The 23,894-nt window shown below is 36.6% G+C and overlaps 1 protein-coding gene across 3 annotated transcripts in view; it reads left to right on the forward strand.

The window, feature by feature from the left end:
• The window catches only part of PRKD1 (protein kinase D1), a 142,119-nt gene that overhangs the window by 95,019 nt on the left and 23,206 nt on the right, over window positions 1–23,894 (forward strand). Inside the window, exons 3-10 of one of the 3 annotated variants that reach the window (XM_086463648.1) lie at window positions 114–245; window positions 983–1,143; window positions 3,930–3,953; window positions 14,059–14,269; window positions 15,935–16,012; window positions 19,374–19,605; window positions 22,127–22,250; window positions 23,058–23,135. In XM_086463648.1, coding sequence (XP_086319774.1) covers window positions 114–245; window positions 983–1,143; window positions 3,930–3,953; window positions 14,059–14,269; window positions 15,935–16,012; window positions 19,374–19,605; window positions 22,127–22,250; window positions 23,058–23,135 — 1,040 coding nt within the window. The remainder of the gene's footprint in view (window positions 1–113; window positions 246–982; window positions 1,144–3,929; window positions 3,954–14,058; window positions 14,270–15,934; window positions 16,013–19,373; window positions 19,606–22,126; window positions 22,251–23,057; window positions 23,136–23,894) is intronic. The other 2 variants (XM_086463649.1, XM_086463647.1) reach the window with 2 other exon arrangements.

The following is a 23,894-nucleotide window of genomic DNA, read 5'->3' on the forward strand; positions in this document are numbered from 1 at the left end:
AAGTTCATCGTCATAGGGACCAAAAGGAGTTTTGCTTTGTTCTGTAGTAAGTACCAGATAAATGAAGCGTATTAGTTACATTACTGAATTTTTTTGCAATGGTCTTGTTACAGCTTCTGCTACATTTGAAGACTTTCAAATCCGGCCCCATGCTCTTTTTGTTCATTCATATCGAGCGCCAGCCTTTTGTGACCATTGTGGAGAAATGCTGTGGGGGCTGGTGCGTCAGGGACTCAAATGTGAAGGTAAGCTGCAGTGAGATGTGATTCTTCAGTCTCAGGAAGAGACATGTCCATTCCACCTGTGCGTGTTTTCTCTGATGCTGCTTCTAAGTTGGTTAGGCATTGGAAAAAAAATCACACTAGGTAGAGACAGTAAGAACTATCAAAATAATTAACTGGTAAAAGAGCTAATCCTTTTGACTACTCTGAGGTCTCCTAGGTATGGCTTTGTAACCTGAAGTGAAAAAAAAATGGGTCTATATGTATTTTTAAGAAAAGGTTTTCTGTCTTACACTTCCCTTACGTATCTTAGCCTGTATCTCATTCTATATCGTATTGATTCAGATCATTTAACTGAAGTTACTGTCAGTCCATATGAGGTTATAATGGCTATCGTTTCTCATTTTGCCACAACTATTTGACTCCTGGAAGACTGTATCCGATGGAATACACCATTTGCAGTGAAAGACTTCCTTACCTCCCAAATGCTGATCACAGAAATTTCCTGCACTTTGAGATCATAGATTTTTGAAAAATTGGAGAAAAAACCCTGGATATGGGTGTAACTGTTCGGAGCTTATAACATTATTTCTCTAAAAATTTGTAGAATATAGAAGCTAAACGAGCAGAGTAGAGGAGAAAAGTTTAATCAAAAATAAGGGTGGTGTTTTTGATTTATTGGGAGTTTTGAAAAGAAAAAACTTTCTTTGCTTTTTCCAGTAATAAACCATAATCAGATGTTTTTAAATTTCTCTTTTCAGGATGTGGTCTAAATTACCATAAGAGATGTGCATTTAAAATCCCTAACAATTGCAGTGGCGTACGGAAAAGGCGCCTGTCAAATGTGTCCCTGACAGGACTCAGCACCGTTCGGACAGTTTCTGCAGAACCCTCGCCCAGTGTCCCGGATGAAGCCCTTCTGGTATGGGATTCCCTAGCTATAGAGGCCATGGGTGTTGCTGATAAGAAGCAAAGACATTTAGTGCTATAGGCTCTGGTTTTGCCTGTTATAGACTACAGAGGAGGGTGGTATGTAAATTACAAAGCATTGCTGCATCTTGATGTAAAAGGGAGGTCACCAGCTTAATGTCTGTGTCACTTCTGATACTCCCAGGAGTCTCCTCCCTTTGTCCAGAATTAGGTTATTTTGAAGGTCTAAATCTGCTACCCATGGTAATTGGAGTAGTTGCATCTTGGAGGATGTCTTCTCTGGAGCTAGAAGTTGATTTTCTTCTATATCAGACCTTTATATCCATTGGTTTATGATATAGGAAAGATTTGCCTCATAACAGTGTGACTCAAACACTGTGGTATCAAACTGAGTTATCTGTCACAGTCAAGGCTATAGTTAATTAGTTGGAGCCTGTATATTTAGTATATATTTAGGTGTTCAGAAGAAAGTAGGATAAATTTCCATTATTTCCTTAGATTGTTGTGGTGAATGCTTGTGTGTCTGTATATATGTGTGTAGATGTATATATAGGTGTACAGTATACACACAGGAACACATAAATATATGGTATACTTTTATATGCGTTAATGTAGTAGTTTTCCATCATGAAAACAGCTCTTTGGAGAACAAAATGCAATGACTGGAGTAAATTAGAATGATACATACTTTTTGTCTTTGGCATCTTTGTTCCTTTCAACACTCATGGTCATAATGTACTTGAATAGTTAAGAATTTACACCGTGTGTGAATGAATCCACTCCTAAGTGAAAGTTTTGAAAACCTTAAGGTTTGAAAGAGAGGAAAGGATTTATAAGTACACACAACAATTATCATGTTTTCCTCTCAATTAGAATATTAAACTTATTAAAATTGACATACTAAAAGGATACTACTGCAAATGATGTAGACCTGGTGTTATATGCAGTACCATCTACGAACTGTAATTATGTACTTATGCTACTGATTATCATTAGCCTAAAGCTACTTGGAAATTAAGGTTAACATTATGAATCTGTATTTTTAATTTAAAAGCTGCATAAATGAGTAAGGTGCTTAAGTTCTGCAAAAACTGCAACCACAAGTCTTTATAGATTATTCATAATTCTCAGTAGGTTGTTTCAGAAATGCTGACTTATTTAGGTGAAAGTAGAAAATTTTGAGGAAGGCTGGCCCTAATTCTGAATTGTTTCTGAAATTTTGGTTAAAAAAATTGTGTGAGTGAGCATCCTGGTACACTCTATAAATATTCACTGCACTGTACAGTTACAAGGTATCAAAAAATTTCAGTTTAAAAAGATTTTTCATTATATGACTGTGTTGTTTGCCTGACACATTCTTATATGAAATAGCTGTTTAGCAAAGCTACATATTCTAAGACTGTTTAAAATATTAAAATTGCCAGTGAAGAAATACAGTAAGTTTCATATATACTGCAGGCTATACTTCTCTAAGAACTTGTAACATCAGCATACCCGTGCTGATGATTCAGAACACACACGAGCATGCACAAAGAAAGTATGTTTACAGTAGGTACAAGGGTAGGCATTAGCCTAGAGAAGTGAAATAGCTTTCCAATTTCACTTTTATTTCAGGAAATCATAGTATTATTTACCAGATTTTCAGAAGTGCTCTCACATAACGGCTTCTCTTTGTCTCTTGTTTTGGGGTTTTTTTGCATTGAATGTGTTTCAATTTTTTCCTTTTTAATTTTTTTTTTTTAAGTGTGCATAAGCTTTGTCAGTTCTCCTATATGAGATCTGTCCTTTGGACTCCGTTCTTCTGCAGTACTTGTGAGATAAGTTTTATGGCAGTTTGCACTGTGGTACCAATCAAAGCATGCACTTTGGAATGTGTTTCATTTTTCTACAGTCTGTGTGAATATACTAAGAAACATCATCCTTGTTCACAAAATTGTATCATTCATTGTTAGTGTTGATGTGGCATTTGAGTCACTGGTTACAAAATACAACTTCTGTTTGGGACCACAGAATTCAATCAGATACCTGTCAATTCTTTGAATAGGACTAAAATAAATGTTATTTTTACCGCTATTTAGTATGTAAGAGTGAGAGCATTTGAGAGAGATGTTCCTGGAGGTCTTTCATAGATGGAGTTCCTAACTAAGTAACGATTTCAGAACCTTTTTGTCGATGTTGTGTGAACCAGAAGGAAGCCAGTTTTAGCTGACAATGTTAAATTTACCTTGTAAGTCTGAGTTCTGTGAGAATGCTGCTTACAAAGTGAAGAAGTTATACCCTAACTTATGAAACTGTGGCATTCAAAAGATCATTGAGACAGGATAATGTGGAATCCTGCAGAGGGCAATTCAATTATCCTTTCATAGGGAACCACCACACACAGACACAGTTTCAGTTTGGTTATAAATGTGTTCATTAGCCAATAAAGCATTTAATTTGAGTTGAAAATTGACTGGGGACTCTTTTTGAGTACAGCTTTAAAAATCTATCTCCAAAGAATAAAATCTAGGCAGTATTTTTTTTTTATTCTGAACTTAGTAGTGTAAAACTCATTGGCAGAAATGCTAAAACCAAGTAGAACTAGGAGGATGCTATGTAACCTAGATTTTTACCTGTCACAGCTCAAATGCAATTCTTTTGCATTCTATTCTATAACGTAGAATGAGAATATAAAACAAACACGTATTCATGCTTGGTTCTAAAGTACGTTATTTTCTGTCTTTTTCTCCCCCTTGTTTCTTTGATCTGTTTTTTCTTCTTTCTAACTTCCTGTCTCAGTCTCCTGTCAGCCCTGGCTATGAGGTATGTTCTGAATTTACTCTACTCCCTATCATACTATCAGGAACATCTTCTTTTATCAGTGTCAATGTGAAGAAATGCAGGAATTTAATCAGATTCGTATATTGTAATCTTCAGAACTCAAGAATATTTGTTTTTCTTTTAGAAAGAGTATAGCCAGTGCAAGACTCTAAAGTCCAGACTCCAAAGTGAAGGTCGTAATTCTTATACTAAACAGTAAAATTAGCTAACATTAAAATATTTTGATACAAATGTGGCTTTTTAATTCCTTAGGCATGATAGAGGTCATTGGTCAGACTGGAGCCCTTTTTTACTGGTAGTAACATGGGAAGAAAATTTTAACTTCACTTTCAGAGAATTGGGAATTTGCTGGAATAATGTAGAAAATAAACATTTTATTTTAAGCTGAACAAACCTGACCTTTAAGTGCTCACCCACATAAACTTCAAATACCACAACGTAGTGTAGTAGCTTTTTTTTTTTTTTCAGAATATGGTTGCATTGAAAAAGAAGCAATCAAGGATTATATATTTCTGTGGAAATAAAGATGAACAACTCAGTGCACAACTGAGTTACAGCTATCTGTAGAGATCTAAATGAAAATACAACAAAAGGTTGTCCTCTTCGGCTTTCAATATGGATTTTCTAAAGAAGTTTTTCATGTTTAAAGTTTCAAAAGTTTTTGAATCTGTGAAATGTCAGCATCTTTCCCTTGCAGCATAAATTTCAGATGCAGGCTTTGCAAATGTTTTCCATTTTAGAAATACTGCATAGTTAATCTGAGGAATATTTTGCTACACTGAAATGAAGATTATTATCACAGCCAAACACCTGTCTGTTTGAAGGAAATAACTTTACTTCTTCCTAAAGCACATACATTCTTATAGTTTTGTGTCCCAGAATTACAGCTCTACAGAATATCTATAAAACAATACAAACAAGCATGTGTAGAACAGGGTTTTCGCAATATCTACAATAATTTTATTCTAAGTATGTGCTATCTGAAAAATTATGAAAACTATCAGTCTGCATGGTGATGGATTACCTTTTTTTTCTCATTACTACTTTTAATTACTGTGAATTTAAGGTATTTAGAGGAAAAACAAAACTGTGTTTCTTTTATAAAAAGAAAATGTTAATAATCTATATTTTTACTTTAAAATACATTTATATGACACAGTAGCATTTTATTTTCATTTCTTTGTATATGTGTTTCCATTATTTTGGTAAGTTTTATTCTTCTAGAATTGATGAACATTGATATGTTAAGGTAATTTTATAGACACATTGGATGTGATTTCTCAGAAAAAGTCTAGCTGAGCTTTGCATTTAAAACAGGAATGCTGTGTCTCACGGGGCACAGGTAAGTGGAATATTACAGAGTTACTTACATATTATCTTTGCTTTTTGATGAAGAATCAGAAATTATTTTTTACTAAATAATTTAAAATTTAAGTAATTTTAGTTAAAAAGACTATTTACATATCACTGTCAGACTATGCAGCACCAGGTGTTGCCTGCATTTGTAAATTTGTTATAAGCAGAGCTGGCTTGAGGCTTTTCAGCTATATATAGAAGAGTGATTTTGCAGAACTATGACAGTAGATTCTCTGGGAGGCAATCATCTTGAGTTGTAGGTGGCCAATTTGTCTTTCCTCCCTTGTATGAGCTCTTAATACACCTGCTCTTTTCTCTTACTCCACTGAAATAAGGAGTCCTTCCTGTGACTCAAAAATTCCCACTGTACGAAGCCTTCCTTTTCCACACTCAGACAGAAGATGCATCTCGCTTTCCCAGTTCCAGTCCCTATAGAGCCTCATATGCCTTCTCAGCTCACTGGACTGGAAAAAAGGAGCCCATAAGGAAAGGGTTAAAGAAGGGCTAGGGTGTTGCAGCTGAGGAGTCCTTTTCTAATGGTTAGAATGGAGTTCATTAGACTGAAGATCCTTGGAGGCAAAATTAATATTTCCTCTTGAAGAAAGACACTCAAGTTAAATGTGAATTAATATCACTTATAGTTATGTTCTGTTCTTGTCACTGCCAGGTTATGCTTCCATGCTCCAGTGATGTACACTGCACATTCCTCTCTGTCTTAAGGGAATTTACCTTTGGTGTGCTCATTTGTTTAATAAAAAACCCGATGCTATTTCAGGGAATACTCCTGCAAATTTTTTGAGATCTGAACTCTAGATGTTATTTAAAAATAATAGAAGTGTAAAATATAGGCTGTGAACTAAACCAATCCTAAGTAATATTTACATTGATTAATGCCAGATTCACCAGGTGAATCTAGGGTCATGCAATGAACAGGACTCAGTGAATCTGGCATTGAGAGTTAAAATATTTAAATAGGAATTTAAATTAATTGCACAATCTTCTAGCTGCCATTTTTAGTTTTCTTGCTTGTGTAAAATTATTTAAAATATTAAAGGTAAAAAACAACTCAACAAAACCTATTTAAAATGTAATTCCCTTTTTTCTTAAAGCATTGCATGTCTATGACATTCAAAGTCCAACTTAACCCTGAATTAAAACACCATAGGGTACAGAAAGTAAATTGGGAATGGTTACCTTGCACGCAAGGTTGTCCCTGTACTAGCTGCCATGCACTAAATACTGTAGGACTGAAGTTCTTGTGACTAATTCAAACCACGTTAGAGCTTTTCTGACCTAATTGGCACCAATATGATTGTTTCAGAAGTTAATTGGAGGTAGATAAGATCAAAAAGACAATAAAGCCAATTATTTTAAGTTAAGATATATATTTAGGGAAGCATTAAATACTGCATCAGTTGAGTTTTCCAAATATCTAGGAAGATAGGTAGAACAGAAAATGGTAAACAGCTTGAGATGTACATGGTCTGAAATTTTATATGTGCCATTTCTACTGATGTTTTTGAATGCAACTTCCGTGTCATCCCTTGGAGAGGTTTCATGGTATTTGATTCTTCAGCTTGGAAGAGGAGAGACGTTTAGGTTGTTCTTGTCCTCAGGTAATTGCCACTTGTTCTTAAACCCCCTATTTTGTTTTTGGGAGAGACATACAATAATAATAGTTGTCAGTTTATGATCCTTCATATAAGTCACCATGGCTTAAACTGAGGACTTGCAGATGCTCTGCAACTGTGACAGTAGGAGTTCTTTAGGAGGATATGGTACGTCTAAGCAAATGTATGCTCAGTCTAAGTACTAACACAAGGGTTTCCACGTAACTGAAAATACAAGAAAGTGGCAAAGCCTGCAGCACACATTTCACTTTTCTATAGCATCTCTGAAACATCATTCATGTTAGTGCTGGGTCTTTTGAAATGGCACAAGATCCCAGAGTGCAATTTGTATTTTGAGGAATAGAGGCAATCGACCATTTATCTCCACTTACCTGGCCCAAACACGTTCAATGGTGCTTCCCCTTCTAATATGTAAGCTTGTTTTTCTGCATTGGTAACATCCTACTGCCCACAGACTTCCTCTCTTTAGACAAGCCTCGCCAATCTGGTTTGTCTATACCTCCTCTGTCCAGTGCCAAAACTTTTTCCAAACCAGTGGCTGTGGTTATGCCGAAAGACCTGCTGGTTATCCCTGATTTGGTAAGGATGGTATTGAGTCAGTCAGATGGGACGCATTTACCCTGAAGAGCTCTGTCTTAAATTATAACTTGGCTGTGACACCTTTGTATCTTTGTATGTACCTTTTTTTTTTTCTTTCTTATTAGGTCAATGCAGTAGGTGCAACTGAGCTGCTGAGTCTGGCTTATGATCTAGGCGTTCTAGTAGTGCAAGAGACTTAGATGAAAATGATTTATTACTTAAAATTATTATACTTAAAATTACAAAGCACATAGTAGAAGATCAAACTAAACCAAATATTTTTGAAGGAACTTGGTGCCTGTAAGATGCAGGTAAAAAAGTTTGTGCTATATGAGCCCTACTATGCCTGCTGGCACTAGCAAATTCTCTGCCAACAAAGGGCTTTTGTTTTGAGTAGTGCCTGACACTGAGAAGTCAGCGTAGTCACACAATTATTGCTGAAACCCAGTAATCTTCTCTTGTTACTTTATGAAATAAGGCAGGTTACAGACAGAGCATTCAGACCACTGTTGGCTGGTACTGATGACTGAGTGAAGGAACAGGGTACATAACAATTTCCATCTGTGGATAGTCTAATATTAATAGCTTGTACTGAAGTCAGTTCTTTGATGTGTTTACACATGTGACACTGAAGTGTTTTTCAGACCACACCTATCTAACTATGCTGCTTGTAGGATTAAATCATACACTTGATTTAAAGAGAAGAGTGCAAGAAGCCTCAAAAGACAACACAGTTGATTGCAGCCTAAGTGTGGTATTCCAGTATATGTAACTGAAGATTTGTTTCCTTGAATTCACTTAATTACAGTCACATAGTTTAATTTGTAAAAGAAAGTCAACATTTTCATTGCATTAAAAACATAGTGGTTCCTGTGGTTACATTGGTATCTAACACCTCGTTTTGACAGTAGCTTCCTGTGAAGAAATTGTATATGAACACATTAAGGCTTTATCTTCTGCCTTCAATGTAAGAAGGGAATGCATGTTTCAGCAAGTATGCTTCAATACTGAAAATGAAAATTCACATGGACAGTTACTGCTGTTTGTTTTTTTAAATATACATCACTTTTCTGTTGTCCATGTAAATAAACACACACACAGAGAGCTCCTGATAGTTTGTCTCTTTTGTTAAGGCAAACATTCAAAATTGTAAGAATAGCTGCATTGTTTTCAATTGAATACCTCAGTGTAAAGTATAGAAATAGTGTCACAATACTTTTTAGATATTGAGCCTGCAAAAGGTTAGCACTTCTTTGTGAGCAGTTTTGAAAAATTACATATTTAGGAGAGTATAGGATGTGTAGCCTTCTTTTCTGAGTGAAGGTTACTGACTTGAATGTGTTTCTGCAAGTAAGATTTACAGGAAGATGTTCAAATATGAAAATTGAAGTATTTCTTTTCTGACTCTTTTAGAACATGAAGCTCTTCAGTAAAGTGTCGTCAGACTCCCCGGAACATTTTTAGTGGGACTGTTGAAACCTTTTAAAAGAAGTGAGGCAAACAGCAGTCTGTTTTATGTTTTAGCCTAGCCTGTGCAGCTGGGCTGCAGGGCTGGTCCTTGTCTTTGTTCCCAGGAGGCCAACAGTGCATCCAGGCAGTCAGCTTTTATTGCTTCCCATTAGTCCCTTCAGCATCTCCCTAAAGTTTCTTTTGGTTTTCTGTGCCTGGGAGGGATAGATGTGGTGCTAGAAGACAGTCAAACTCACCCAGGTAATAAGAACAGCTGAATCTGTTGGCAGGGAGTCAGTATTTGTTTTGGTTTCTTAATTGTGTTTTGCAATGGATTTGGACAAGGTAAAAAAGATCTGCTGCTGAGGTATTTTTACCTTTGGGGTAGCAGTTACATGGAGGACTGTCTCCTTCCTGTAATGTACAATGACTTTGTGCTTCTGGCTAGACAATTTTGTAGGCAAATTGTTGTGTCCTTGAATAGCTTTTAACAAAGCTCACTAGATATACCATGAGTAGCTCAGTATATTGCAAAAATTTGAAGAAATTGAACAAGAAGGAGGGGCAAGGTATCAGCTAATAAGAGTCATGCAGAATGCCCCATGTTGGGGAAAAGCTTGGAACCTCTCCCTTCTTGGAATTAAAAAAAACCACCCTTTTTTTCAAAATAAAAGAGTAAACAAACACTGGATTCTATTAGATTTCCTCATAGTTTAAGGCATAATTTAATTAATTTGAAGTCTCTGAATGTGATCGGTGTCACTGGCTTGGTTGGACATCTGTACAGTTAAATATCTGCACGTTTCTTTGTGTTTGTTGTCACTTGGAAAATCATATTCTGAGCTGTTAAAGTATAGATTACCTTGCTGGGATGGTTGTTCTAAAGGACTGTTTAGTGTTTGGAGTCACGCAGGCTGTTAGTTTCCATGGTGTAATCCAGTTAAGCAATCATTTCCTGGGAAGTTTCCAGATTTGCTGAGTCAGTCGTCTGGCAGACTACCAGGAAAAACTAATTTATCTTTCTAACAAATCAGGCACACCGGCTGAAGAAAAAGGTGCTTTGTGGAAGAGATTCCTGCTTTTGCAGTGAAAATAGGATAGTTCATGCTTTCCTTTTCTTTCAGGGGCTTTAAATTGTGACATCTGTCTGATGCTGGGAGTGCTAGAAGTTAAAGTTGAGGGATATTGAGAGAAGTTTTGGAAGATATTGGGAGGAGAAGCTCATCATTCACAAGAGGGAGGACGTACTTCTTCCTCCTAATCAGTCAGTCGTCAGAGGGATGTGCAGTGATGTTCTGACTGCTGCTGCCATGAGGTCTCTGTCACCAGGTTCCCTTCCCTTGCTACCTCTGAGCCAGGGCCAACGGACGCATTGCCTCTGTCTGGAAGAGGGAGGGAGTTAGAGTCTGTCATATCAGGCCTGGGCATGCAGGAGAAGAGAGACCAGATCCATGACTGCTGATGTCTTTTCTAGCATGGGAGAAGGTGAAACTCAGCTTTACCTCTTACTTGACCTGAAGATACTGTAAATTAAGAATTGCTGGTGTGTTACATGATGTGCTGCGCTGCTATTGTGTAGCAGCCCAGTGCTTGCGGAATGGCAAAGAAGAACTGAAATACTTTTTCTGTAAATTGGACTGTAAATAGAAACAGCTGACAGATACTGCCTACAAAGAATGTGTTAGATTAGGCCTACCTGTTTAGTTTCACTCATTTTGAAACGAAGGTGGTGAAACTGTTGTATTCATTTGTTATTGAGCTTCTTATGCACTCCTAGTATATTATTTTTAACAGAAACATAAGATATTAAAATTATGTTAAAAAATTAAAATAGAGACCAGTCTTGAAGACTGACATCCTGCAGTAAGACTTCCAATGTTTTATCTTTTGTTTACTATCCATTACCGCTTGAACTGCAGAGAACACTTCTAAATTTCTAGCAAAAATGTAGTTAATCACCTGTTACTCTGATATTACTTGGCAGACGTGAAAAGTGAGACTTGAAGTAAATCCTTAAAAAATTATGACTGTGCATTGACCAATATAAATTTTGAGAAACAAGTTTAGTGAACAACAGGACAAAAGCTTTATCAATGGTAACTCGGTATTTGATCAAAGCTTATGGTATGATGAGTGACTGTGGCAGAGTTATCTTTCAGAAAGGATTGACTCAATGTAGAACATCAAAAATTCACTTTTTGTCCAACCTGAAGTTTTCTGAGAACCGTCCAGAAGCATATACTAGCACACTAAAACTGAAAATCTTGCTATCAAACTGAAGAACTAAAAATTATAGCAAATAATTTCTATCACACTCATGCTCTACCACACCTGAGACTTGATCAGACATCACCTAGGCAGCACATCTCAATGGTCAGAGCCAAAGCAGTAGGGAAGCCTGTCTCTCTGTGTTAATTATATAAGTGCCTAAGATTAGTCTCAGTACATTTCAGCGGCACTACTGAATTTCTAAAACATGCAAGGCATTAGGTGAGAAAAAATGGGCCAAACCAGCTGTCTAAAATCCTTTGAGCATGAGGTTAACTAGATGTAAGTAATTTGGACTCTTAAAAAGCTTTTAGCAGTATTGAGTTGCCAAAAGAAATTTTGATTTGGCAGTAATTTGGAAAATGAAGGCGAAGAGTGGCAATACAAAGAAGATTTAGTTTAGCTGATAATAGATAGGGTTCTAAGAGAGATCATAATGTTAGGAGATACTTGAATCACTCGTACTTCAGATAAGAGTAAGATTGTCAAGAAATATGTCTAGTAGTAAGACCAATATACTGAAGTATTAGTTTATTGCAGTGACATAATGAAAGCAAGCCATAGAATTTCCCCTTTAGAAATTCTTACTCCTTTTCAGTTAATTTTAGGAGACTAGTGTCAGTACATATGAAAAGTCCATCGAATGTCCATATGCAAGACAAAGACAGCAAAATGGCGTGACTAATGCCTTGCAGGTGGTGGTTAGAGTTAAGGCAAACCATTAAAGAGTTACTTTATTCAAAAACTAAAATACTTAATTTAAAATGTAGTATGTCACATATATAACTGCTCTTGTAAGAACCGAAGAGCAAATTCAGAGCTCGGTATCTGACCATAGCATAGGGTTGAGGATGTAAATTGTAAGGCACTGCAGAAGCATCAGGCTGGGCCAAAACTGTCCCTGTTCTACATACAAGACTGAGAGGACTGTGCAAGTATTTCTGGCTCCTCCTGTGAGCTTTGTCCTGTCCACAAGTACTGAGGGCTGTTATTTGCAGGTAGTTTGCGTAAGCTGAGCAATGCAGTTTTGTGCTGTATATGTGGGCCTATTCTTTCCTTCCTGCTGGGCTTCTGACCTCCCTTCCAAAGTCCTGTTCATGTTGACTTCATAAGACTTAATGCAATCTGCCTTGGAAATATTAGGCAACAATATTGCTAACTGACAAATACTAAATAAATTTAGTCATAAACTGAGACTAGTTTGGCTTATATATATATATATATATATATACACATATATATATATATATGCGTAAGTGCTTTACAGAGCATGAAGATCTAAAACTCAGGAAGTAAACCCATAATGTCAAAGTATGTACTCATAGTTTTTCCACTATTATTTATGAGAATGAAACAAGTATAAGAAAGCTTCTCTTTTTTTCTATCTAAGTTGTTTATGGTGACCATATGTACCTGGGTCATGCAACGTGTTTAGCATATTTTTCCTTGATTTGACAAGACTGCATTTGTAGAGTGGATAAGTGTGTGATGTTGGCATTGTTGTCAGTTACCAGGGTAGCAATAATGTTCAGCAAATCTATTGCATATGCTTCTTTGAAAAGACAAATAGTTCTATAGTATAACCAAAAGTATTGATCTTCACAGTAAAAAACCTATCTGAACTTTGGAAGGAAGAGATTTTTTAATTTTTTTTTTTTTTTTTTCCCCATGGCAAATATTCTATGAAGGTAAAGCCTGGACCTCCTTAGGTTCTTCTGCCATCAGAATGACTTTCAAATACCTCTGTACTCCAGGTTGTCAGACAGAAGCATACAGAAATGTATTTGTATAGTTTGGTGACCAGGGAATAATAATCAATTGGCCTTCGCAGGTGAAGAATTTCCTAGAACATTATTAGTTCAATGCAAAACTGTTTTTCAAGTTAGGCCAATGTGAAGTTTTGGCTACTACAACTTTTTGAGCAGTGCAGGCTCACTGGGAATGACTAATTTTCTAGACTTCAGTTATCACATTATTCGCAGGTGAAGGCAAGAAAATGCTGAGTTTTAAATGACCAAGCTGCATCTGGCCAGTTTTTTTTTTCTCCTTTCTGTGTTAACTGTGGGTGTAGTTTGGTTGTTTATCAAGGGCAGTTCTTAGGAGAAGGCAGTTTTCTGGGTTAGTTTTTTCCTAGGGTAATTACCACATTTACATCTAAATGAATTTAGTAGAGAAAATAAAGTATCTAATTTCTTTCAGGGATTGTTTGGATTCCATACCTTAGACTGGGTGTCTTACTTCATGCGCATTTTATATATACATTTAAATACCTATTGTGATTTATTGTGCATCTAAAGTGGTAAGGTTAGTGATAGAAAAATTATAAATAAAGGCAATGGAAAATACTCTTTCTGTCAAAACTTGCATGCACATACAATAAGGTAATTTTCTTAATGTTTATGGAAAAAAATACAGCCTTTCAAAGTTACCTTTGATACAAATCAAAGAATAAGAGAAGTAAAAATGGCTTATGTTTTTATCAGAATGCAAAATACTTTTCTGAGAAATATTTAATGAATATTTTCATTTTTATTTTTAAAAAACAATTTTTTAAAAAAATACAAACCCATTTCATCCACAATGTGAAGCGTATGATACTAGTGTTGGCAAAGATATTGTTTGATACCAATCCAGTTTTTCAAAAGCAGTCAGAGAGGGGTATGTTGCGTATTCTCTTAATTTGTAAAAGCACTTACATTACTTTTTATGATATGTGACTTAACTGTTCTTGAGGTGACTATGTATGAATATGATACTCTTATAAATCATTATTATTTCAAATGTTCTTTTTATGTATTTCACAGCAAAAGACACCGTCAGAATCATTCACTGGGCGAGAGAAGAGATCAAATTCACAGTCCTACATTGGACGACCTATTCAGCTAGACAAGATCTTACTGTCCAAGGTTAAAGTGCCTCACACTTTTGTCATCCATTCTTACACACGGCCAACAGTTTGCCAGTATTGTAAGAAGCTTCTCAAAGGGCTTTTTAGACAGGGTTTGCAGTGCAAAGGTAAGTAAACGCCCTTTAGGAACATAATAGCTAAGCATAATAAAATCAGTAAATTAACATTTGAGTAGTTGTTTTGTAGCCTTACTCATGATTTCTTCACTAAACTGTCTAGGTGTAGGCACATGTACAATTACATTGGATTAAGCTGGCATCAAAATTACAGTAATGGCTGTTCTGCAGGAGTGACTGCATGGCTGTTCATTCTTACCCTGCGGTATATCTGCAGTCGCTCACATCTTTTTTGATTCAGGTGTAAATTATCTTGTATTTGGCACTGGGTGAGCATGTGTTTACAGGCAGTTATAGCAGATTAATTAACACAAAGGACTGTATTCTTTTCTTCATTGTTTTCAATCTAGTCTTATGCTTGCATTGAAGCATGTGCTGAGTCCCAGCAATTCAGGGTTTTGGGGGACTTGTAGTGGAAATAAAATAAGATGAGCTTATATGAGAACTTAAAACTACATTTTTTTCAATGTGACTAGTGTGCTCAGGTCTCATGGTGTTGTACCTTAGCAGGTGCCAAAGTGAATCAAGCCCCTTGGATTGTAGCCTAGTTCACTGGCACACCTTAGCCAGCTAGAGTGCCTATAAATAAAAAGTGTTGTGCATGGTGTGGTATTAGGTAAAGTTGGCTAACGGATCCTTAAAATCACCTTCCTTCTATTAAAATAAATAGTAACTATCATTGAATTAATCAGTATACTTTGTGTTGCTTCTTTGAACTAACACCCTGCAAACATTCAAAGTTGCATTCATTTAACTTAAGATGTGATTCTGATGTGATTTAACTAAAGCAAAATCTCTATGAAGGCATCACTGGTTTCAGTTCATTTTGAATCCCAGTGACATAAGCAAATATTAACATGATTTTTTTTAAAAAAAATATTTACCTGCAGTTGGGCACTGCTATACCTCAGTTGGTTTTTGGATCAATCTGAAGTTAAATAATTACAACGATATAGACATCCTTAGTATATTTCTTCCTTCCTGACTCTTTGCTTTTCCAGGTATGTTAATATGTTACAGCTATTAGTTTAAGTATAGTGTGTTCATAAGCCAAAAGAAAACAGTTAAGATGACAACTAATGAAGTGCTATTTACATATATGAAAAAAAGGAGAGGTAAGGTGAATTAAAAATAGCTGGAAAATAAGGAAGGTATTGAAGGACCTCTCCACCAAAAGTTGTCTAGAAGTTGCTTTACCATGCAAAGAACAAATATTTGCTTGCTTAGAATTGTTTGGCTCTGCTGTTTCAATTTTCAGTCTTCAGGATTTGATTTATAGTCTCAGTCCTTTAAGTTGCAGTGGATACATTGCAGCTCAATCTGCTTCTTTCACTGGGAAAGCAGCTCTGGCTTTGCAGCCAAGCACTTGGGTCTCCCCATCGCTCCCCTGGAAGAGGTGCAGCCTAGTGCCTCCACCCAGCAGCTTCCCTCTGTATTGCTTTCCTTCCCCCTCAGGGAAGCACGTCTCGCGTCTTCATCCCGTCCCTTCCACTGGCCGGTGGCATGCAGCAAGGCTGAGGAACACTCTCTGGGCACGTTAGCTTTGTATGAGCGAAATGGTAGGGCTTGACATTTATAGGCTGGATAGCAGGAAGAACAGAACTGTGTCGCAGAAAAAGATAAATAATTTTATTGTATCCCTTTTTTTCTTAAAAGACTGTAGGTTCAACTGTCACAAACGCTGTGCTCCTAAAGTGCCAAATAACTGTCTGGGGGAAGTTGCCATTAATGGAGGTAAGTTGCCTTCACAGTTGTTTCTGTCATTGTTTAAACGATCAGTTAAGTAAAAGAGAAATGTAATACTGTGACATGTATGAAGACACGTATTTCCGCTGCTTGGGAGTGGCCTTTCCTCTGCAATATATCTGTTGAACATCGAAGATGGAGTGTGGCAGGAGCCCTACAAGTGGCTCATACACCATCAGGTCAGAGCATATGTCTTCCAAATAGGTGACACTGACAGACAGGCTCAGCTGTGCCACAGAGGTGGTGTCCACAGCAAAATGGCCAGGTGATTATTCTGTTGAATGCAGAATGCCAGAGTAAAACAAAAAGCCACACATGTGAGAATTTGGCATTCACCTGTCAGATGCAAGCACAAAATTGCTTTTTAATCAGGAAGGGGGGGGGGTGTGTCATGGCAGGGCAGGGGAAGTATTTGTTTTAGGCTAATCTTCCTGAGAAGGAAAAGCATACCTGGAAGAACTAGGAAGGCCCTCCAGAAAAAAAATTCTACTGCTTATTGTTGGCATAAAACTAATCGTATCAGTTGCCAGAAATAAAAGCTTGAATATCTGCAGGTTTTCCCATATGTATGCTGTCGATTTTGTGTCAAGTATAGGAATGTATGGGTAGGCTTGACAGACGGTACAGGAGAAAAAAACGGTGTTGTAGATGAGTTGTTGATTGCCTTGAAAATCTCGCTTTTCCGTGTGATAAGGGAATGAGAAGTGTGGTGAAGTGTTCAGTTTCTAATGTATATTACCATGTTAAGTTGTCAGCCTAAACTGCTTCTGAGGTTAATAAAGGATTACCTTATTAGGCCTCCTCTTTCAAACTTCAAATCGGTGATCTACTTTATTGAAGAGAGATCAAAATTTCCAAAATTAAGAATGTTAACTAATATTTTTCATAGTATTTCTCATAGTAGTGCGACTATATTACTACAAAGTTTTTCTGTTTAATGGCAATTAGCGTGCACAAAAATATTTCAGATGCTGAGTATCGAGCTTGGAACATAAGGTGCATGATTTTCTGGAAGGTTGATGTTGCACTCCTACTGTACTGTTGGATGCACCTCAAACTGGACTCTTGGAGTCACTATTATTATTATCTTATTACTTAGGAATTAACCATCCCATAACGTAACTGTTTCTTCAGTAGTGCAAGTATCAATGCTTATGGAAGTTCATGGCTTGATTTTTCAAATCCAAACACCATGATATGTTAATTCTATTGATAACACTGTAGAGTTTTTCCCTGAGATTTGCGGTCAGAGAAAGGAACTAAATCTGATTATAAAGAATAAAATTTTTCCAGCATAGTTGTGGTTTTAGAGAGGAGTGCAAAACAGGATTGATCAAAAGTGCTAAGAAGACAGGAACGCAAGCCTTGTTTCTGGACAGCTGCAGTAAGTGAAAAAAAAAATTCTGTTTGTTTCTTAATTGCTCCTTGAAGTTCCCTCTTTCCATCTAAGGCAGCTTTATTTCATCCCTCTGACACCCTTTGTGTCCCCTCCCTGCCTTTGCCCCACAAACCATACACTACTTTTGTTGACTTGCCTCCTACATGCCAGGCTGATGGGAAGTGATGGTTTGTCTGAGGAAAAGCTGAGTGAGAAAAGCTTGTGCAAAGCCACTTGGGGTGAGAACACATACTCCCAAGTGTACTCCTTGAAGCTCTTGATCTTAAAGTTTATAGAATTTGGCTTTTCCCCACTAAATAATATCCATAGTATGGTATTCATAGCGTCAGAGTAGAACTCTTAATTGTGTGTCCTAGATGAATGATATAGGGTCCTGAGGATTATCAAAGGCAATTTCATCCTGGTATCTCATTTCTATTTTTACAGTAATTTGGTTCACATTATTTTCAAACTTAATAAATGAAATACAGTATCTGTCACTCAGTCCATCTGCTGTGTGATACATCTTCCCCAAAATAGTAAATGAAGGAAGAGCTGAAGAATAAAATTCCAAGTATGGTCTCATTAATAAACACAATATATACTAAATGCAGGAGGTTATTTTTGACTGATTGTGGGTTTATTAAAAAAGCGTTGAAGGAGTAGCAGAGCGCCTTGCGCTGTAAAGTGTCATTCATGACTGGATGACTGTTTCTACTAGAGATTAAGTATAATGTATCTCTTAATCACACATCAGTAACTTATATGTACATGGAAACAAACCTTTCAGCTGTGCACTTCCAATTTGAGTGAAATGCCATCAATTCAAAACGTTTTACTGTCAGCCAGTTCAGTGTGCTTTTTCTTTCGGGGCATCGCCTACATTGACTGTCAAGAATCTTCCTCCACACAATTAGGCAAAGATTTCTTGGTGAGAATATTTGGTGTCTTCCATGTGATTTTAACCTTACTTCAAATTTCTGAAACACTGCAAGCATCCCATAAAAACTAATGCTGTCTTTACTATCTGAGAGGACTGATGAATTTGGGGGTTTTTTTGTTTGTTTAGGGTTGTTTGTTTGTTTTTGCAATGTAAGTCCTTAGGTAAATCAGTTTAAATTTTTCTCTTCCTATCTGCTTTCCAGATAAATCCATTCACAAGCAGCAATACAATAAAAAGTTATTTCTTACTTTGATCTTGCTTAGGCATATCTAATCTTGAAAGTGGAAAGTGTAGCATAATTTAAATACAAGGTGGAAGAGACTATCAGTACTATGCTGTAGTCAAATAAGTTAAATCCTAAGTCTTCATGTTTTTTCTATGCTATCTTACATTGGACTTTTTGATTTTTATTTAATATTTCTTTTCTAAAGGCAAGGAGCATCATTTTGATAGTATGGCTTACTGTGCCATATTGGGCAGCCTTCACAGAGAATGCTGGTGCAAAAGAAATACCTTTTTTACCCCAAAAAAATACAGTTCACATTATAAGTAATTGTCTTGAGAATTATTTCAATAGTTCATCGTCATGTCATCGTCATATTACAAAATTCCTAGTTTTGAAATTTCTCCTCTTCTAGCATCAGTTTGCAGCTGTAGCCTGCCAACAGCCATCAAGCCAGTACGTGACATCCAAGCTGTATAGAAAATCTGCCAGAAGATCTCAGTAATAAAACTCATGAGTACAGACTGTTTGATAGAAGTCCATGGTTAAGAAGTTCTCATGGATAAGAAATTCTGCTTCAACGCTGGCATTTTTTTAATAGAAAGTTGTATTTCTGAAAGTATTTTGGTTTGGTGCATTTCTAGTTTTCTCTAGTGATTTTCTAAATGACTGTTTAAAAACTACACTTCACCAGTATACATGGAGTACTGAGTAGAGATAGATCCAGGCAATAGAGTTCCAAAGAGAAGCTGAGTTTTTCTGAAGTGTTTCAGGATGTTTTGGTTGGACTATGGTATGTTTTCAGATAACAACTTCAGAAACTATATTCCAGATCTTCTTAGTCCTGGAGCTGAGTCTGATGTGGTCATGGAAGAAGGGAGTGATGACAATGACAGTGAAAGAAACAGTGGCTTTATAGATGACATGGAAGAATCTATAGCTCATGATTCTGAGATGTCAATGGCAGGATGTCATAGTGACAATGGGGAAATGCAGGATGCTGATCCGGATCACGATGAGTCTAACAGGATGATCAGGTGAGCTGGGGAGTGAGCATACCTTCCATCTTCTTTTGTATTTATTTGTAAGTATCATGTCTAGGGCTCAAGGGGGAGTCTACATGGACACTATTCTCACTCAATGAGAATGGGGAGAGCTAGTGATATGTGGTGGTTCTGAAATTGCAATGAGATTGCTGCACTGAATATATGCATGAGGAATTTAAAGGAAGCTTAAAAACTATTGTCAAGTTGAAGTAGCAACTGAAAACTGATGCACAAGTAATTGTTACAGATCTGTTCTCTTAGAAAAATTATGTTGTGAAAATATTTGTGCATAAGCAATAGAGAACTATTTTTTTTTTTTTACTTATTTATTTTCCCAGACATTTAAATGACGAGTGCAATGCCTGGTCATTTGAATGAACAAAAATAAAAATGGAAAAAAATGTATAAGTGGCTATGGTATAATAGGCTCTAGATGAATTGTTTGCATTTTTAGAAAGAAGAAAAGTTTGACAAACTTAAAATAGTAGTTTGAAGCAAGTTTCAAAATAGATTAGTGGTTTGAAATGACTAATCAGGAAGGAAAATAGGAATTGAGTTGTGCAACTTACCTCGGAAATGTTTGAAGAGAAGAAAACATTATTCACTTATTGGAACTGTACAGAATAGTAGGGAAAAAAAGTAGGGATTATTCGTTGTCAGGGAACCTGAAAGGAATTAAGATCCTTTCAGCTGTAATTTCCTTGATGCAAGGGATCTGCACCTTGAAGAATTATAGAGTAATTTTCTTTCACAGGTCCCAGTTTGATGTGCAGTTTCCTCTTTTATTTTGCTTACCAGGAGCCTGTTTCAGTAACACGTTCCCCTTAGCTCTCTGTTACTAACACATGCCTGTTGCACTAATAGAAAGCAATCCATTTCAAGAGTATGCAGTTTTACCTCCCGCAGCAGTGAGCTGTTTTTCCTGTCATTCATCTGCAGAGACACTATGTATAGTCACATATCATTGGAATATAAGCCTGTGCTTACATTACAAAATCAGCGTCATATAAAGTTTTGAATGTCAAAGTTGTATTAAATGGACAGCATTGCAGGATTTCAAAATATAAATACCCAGTTGTAACTAATAAAAACATTGATAACCAAGATGCACGTTTTACTTAGTTGAGGGGCATCCCTGTATTTCCATTAATACCTTCCCCCGGTTATTTCTAAGGGTAGTCTCCGTATCCATGGATTATTTTAAGTGGTATATAAAAGGCAAAGTAAACCTCTTGTCAGTACACACAAGAATAGTTAAATAGGAACTGCAGCTCGTTTGATCATTTTCAGGCAAAGAGATGTTAACTGTATGTTACAGCACACTTTTTGCATTTTGATTGGAAACTGCCAATTCATAAAATGTTTCTTGTTTCAAGGAGGCGTTACAGTGAAGCAGGGCCATCTGCAGACATCCCAGTCACAACAACTGTGGAAACTTAAGATATTATTCTTTTCCTAGGCAGTTTCTGCCTTTTTTTGTTGGAGTTGTTGGACCAGTAGCTTTGGCAGCAGGGCAGAACACATGAGCTCTCAGCGCTGTGTTTTCACGTACAATGCAGCATCTCCGTTTAAAGTTCTGCCATAAATAACTAAGCATTTAGGTTTAGGATGGTAACACATTCTGAGTCCATATTCCATTACGCAGATTCTGCTTTAGAAATTGTTAACTCTTAACAGCAAGGAAAGTGGAAAGATGGACTTTGTTACTTCTTACACCTCTCCAACTAGATATTCCAGATTTTATCTGATGGTGCTATCAGGTACACTGTCAAGTTCCCATGCCTTCCCGACTTACTGTGTGTCAGCTGAGTCATGGAAAGTTTCAGCATGTGTACCCCAGAGTGCAGGGCAATGGGACTTCACTTTAGGTCTTTCAGGATAAAATGTGTTGGCTTAAACCTCTTTCTCAGAGAGGCTCCAGCGGAGCCTCAGCTGTGCCCTGCGCAGGTGGGCAGCTGACACATTTTCCGCTCTGTAAACCATCATCACTCCATTGTGTGTTTGAACCCAAGAAAGATCACAGGACAGTAATCTGATAGACGATGTTTACTTAGGTTATGAGAGAGTCAAGATTAAGTACTGGTCTGAATCATGCATAGCACAGGCTTGAGCTATGGCTCCCACACCCTAGCTGAGGCCCTAGTTATTTGCCCATCATCTTAGCTCATTGTTAGGAATATTTTGGGGAAAGGTGTGTGTGTGTGTGTGTGTGTGTGTGTGTGTGTGTGTGTGTGTAAGCCTTCAGAAGGTCTCTGATATTCTACTGTAGCATTACATTTTTTTTTCTTCTTAATCTCAAGATACTTGGAAGAACAAAACAAAATAGTGTCCAGTCCAGGTCTGATAGTGATGATAAATATAAATGTGGATATTGGATGGATGGATAGATAGATAGATAGATAGATATAGATATAGATATAGATATATATTCTGATTTAAAAGAATATTTTTCTTTTTGTCCAAAGTTACCTTGTTTTTAAAAGTTACCTTGCTTTATTGGTTTATTCTTAAGCCCTTCAACCAGCAACAATATTCCATTAATGAGAGTGGTACAATCTGTGAAGCACACAAAAAGGAGAAGTAGCACAGTAATGAAGGAGGGTTGGATGGTTCACTATACAAGCAAGGACACACTGGTAAGAAATGTTGAGGAAGACCTGTCTTACTGTACATACTATATGATAGTACAGAATCAAATCATAACAATACTTTGATGATCTACAATTGCTCATGCAAGGCATTTTTTTGCAGTATTTGTGATTCCTAAAGTCCTGACTCTTGTCATAACAGAGGACTGGCCCTGCTTGTAAGAAATGGGAGACAGTTAAAACACACAAAATATCTGAATATGTCAGTTGCATTATCATAGGCAGCCAAATGTGAAGACATTCTGAAGGAAGTAAAAAATAATGTTAACACCTTAGGGATTCTGGAAGGTAGCTTTACCTTCCGCCTGCAGTCTCGTAGATGTCTTCCTGCTAGATGAATTGAGACTTTTGTAAAATAGATAGAGCGCAGAAAAAAATTCTTTTCATTCCAACCTGCTAAAACAGGAATAAAGACTTCGGTATGTGGCCTTCTAAAGTGAGCTGGAGTGCTATAATTGATACAAAAAGAAAGTTTAATTATTTTAGCAGCATACCTGTAGCAAATTGTGTTGAATGTAATGTGGACATCGAAGTAACATTTTAAATTTTTAAAACATGGACAATTTGAACAGAGCTAGGTTATTACTGAAACAACAGAGGGTGGCCCTATAAATCCTAAACTCAGATATAAAGTCCTGATAAAAATCTTAGAATAGGAAATGAGTCTTTTATCATTCGCAATTCATCTCTCTGAACTTAAGTGAAACATTTTGGAAGTGATGCTTTTGAGAAATGAACATTCATTAATTTACTTGGAAAATGCTAGAAAGATTTTGCCCTTGTTTTTCATTGCAGAGGAAACGACATTACTGGAGACTGGACAGCAAATGCATTACACTCTTTCAAAATGATACTGGAAGCAAATATTACAAAGTAAGAAATATTTTTCAGTCTCTTTTAGTACCAGCAGGATATAATGACTAAATTGCTGAATTAATAGATACTTACTAAAAGTATATTAGTAGTATAACTTTTATCTGTCTGTGTTTTCATTATTTTAAGCTGCATGTGTGTGTTTTGCCTTTCACAAACAAGTCTCGAATCAGAAAGCTGTCAGCTAACAAGGACCTCTAAAATACATGTGGTGGAAATGGAAGGTTTTTGTACAGGGGCAATTCAGTACCAGCCACAAATTCTGCCAAGAAACTCACCTGATATTGTCATACATAATACACATTCTTTCCAAATAATTAGGTATAATATGTATTAGTTTAATTCTGTCCTTTGGACATTATGTTGTTATTTTGATTGTAAAAGTTTATTTTAATGCTCCTGTCCTTTTACCTGAGGCAGTTAAACTCCTTAGGCATTACTGCAAGAAGTTTTAATAATGGAAAGTATTTTTTTCATACGGCTTCCTCTCAGGGAAATATGTCAGTGAAACGTGCCATAAGTGTTATTCAAGATGAAACAATCAAGTTTACACCTATGTGAAAGGTGGATTTGGAATCTTAATGTTGAATAGATTTATTCTGCAAATAGTTTACTGCAAATAAATTTTATTAAATACGGAGTCAACAGGGTTTAATTTTCTACTGGAGTTCGGTTGATATATGGATGGTCCTGCTCTTTTCCGATGGCACCTCACTGCTCTCTTTGATTTCTTTAATTAAATAATTGAACTTCTACTTG

Source organism: Leptosomus discolor, chromosome 3 (assembly GCF_034619465.1).
Source record: "Leptosomus discolor isolate bLepDis1 chromosome 3, bLepDis1.hap2, whole genome shotgun sequence".
In the NCBI taxonomy this organism is placed as follows: domain Eukaryota; kingdom Metazoa; phylum Chordata; class Aves; order Leptosomiformes; family Leptosomidae; genus Leptosomus; species Leptosomus discolor.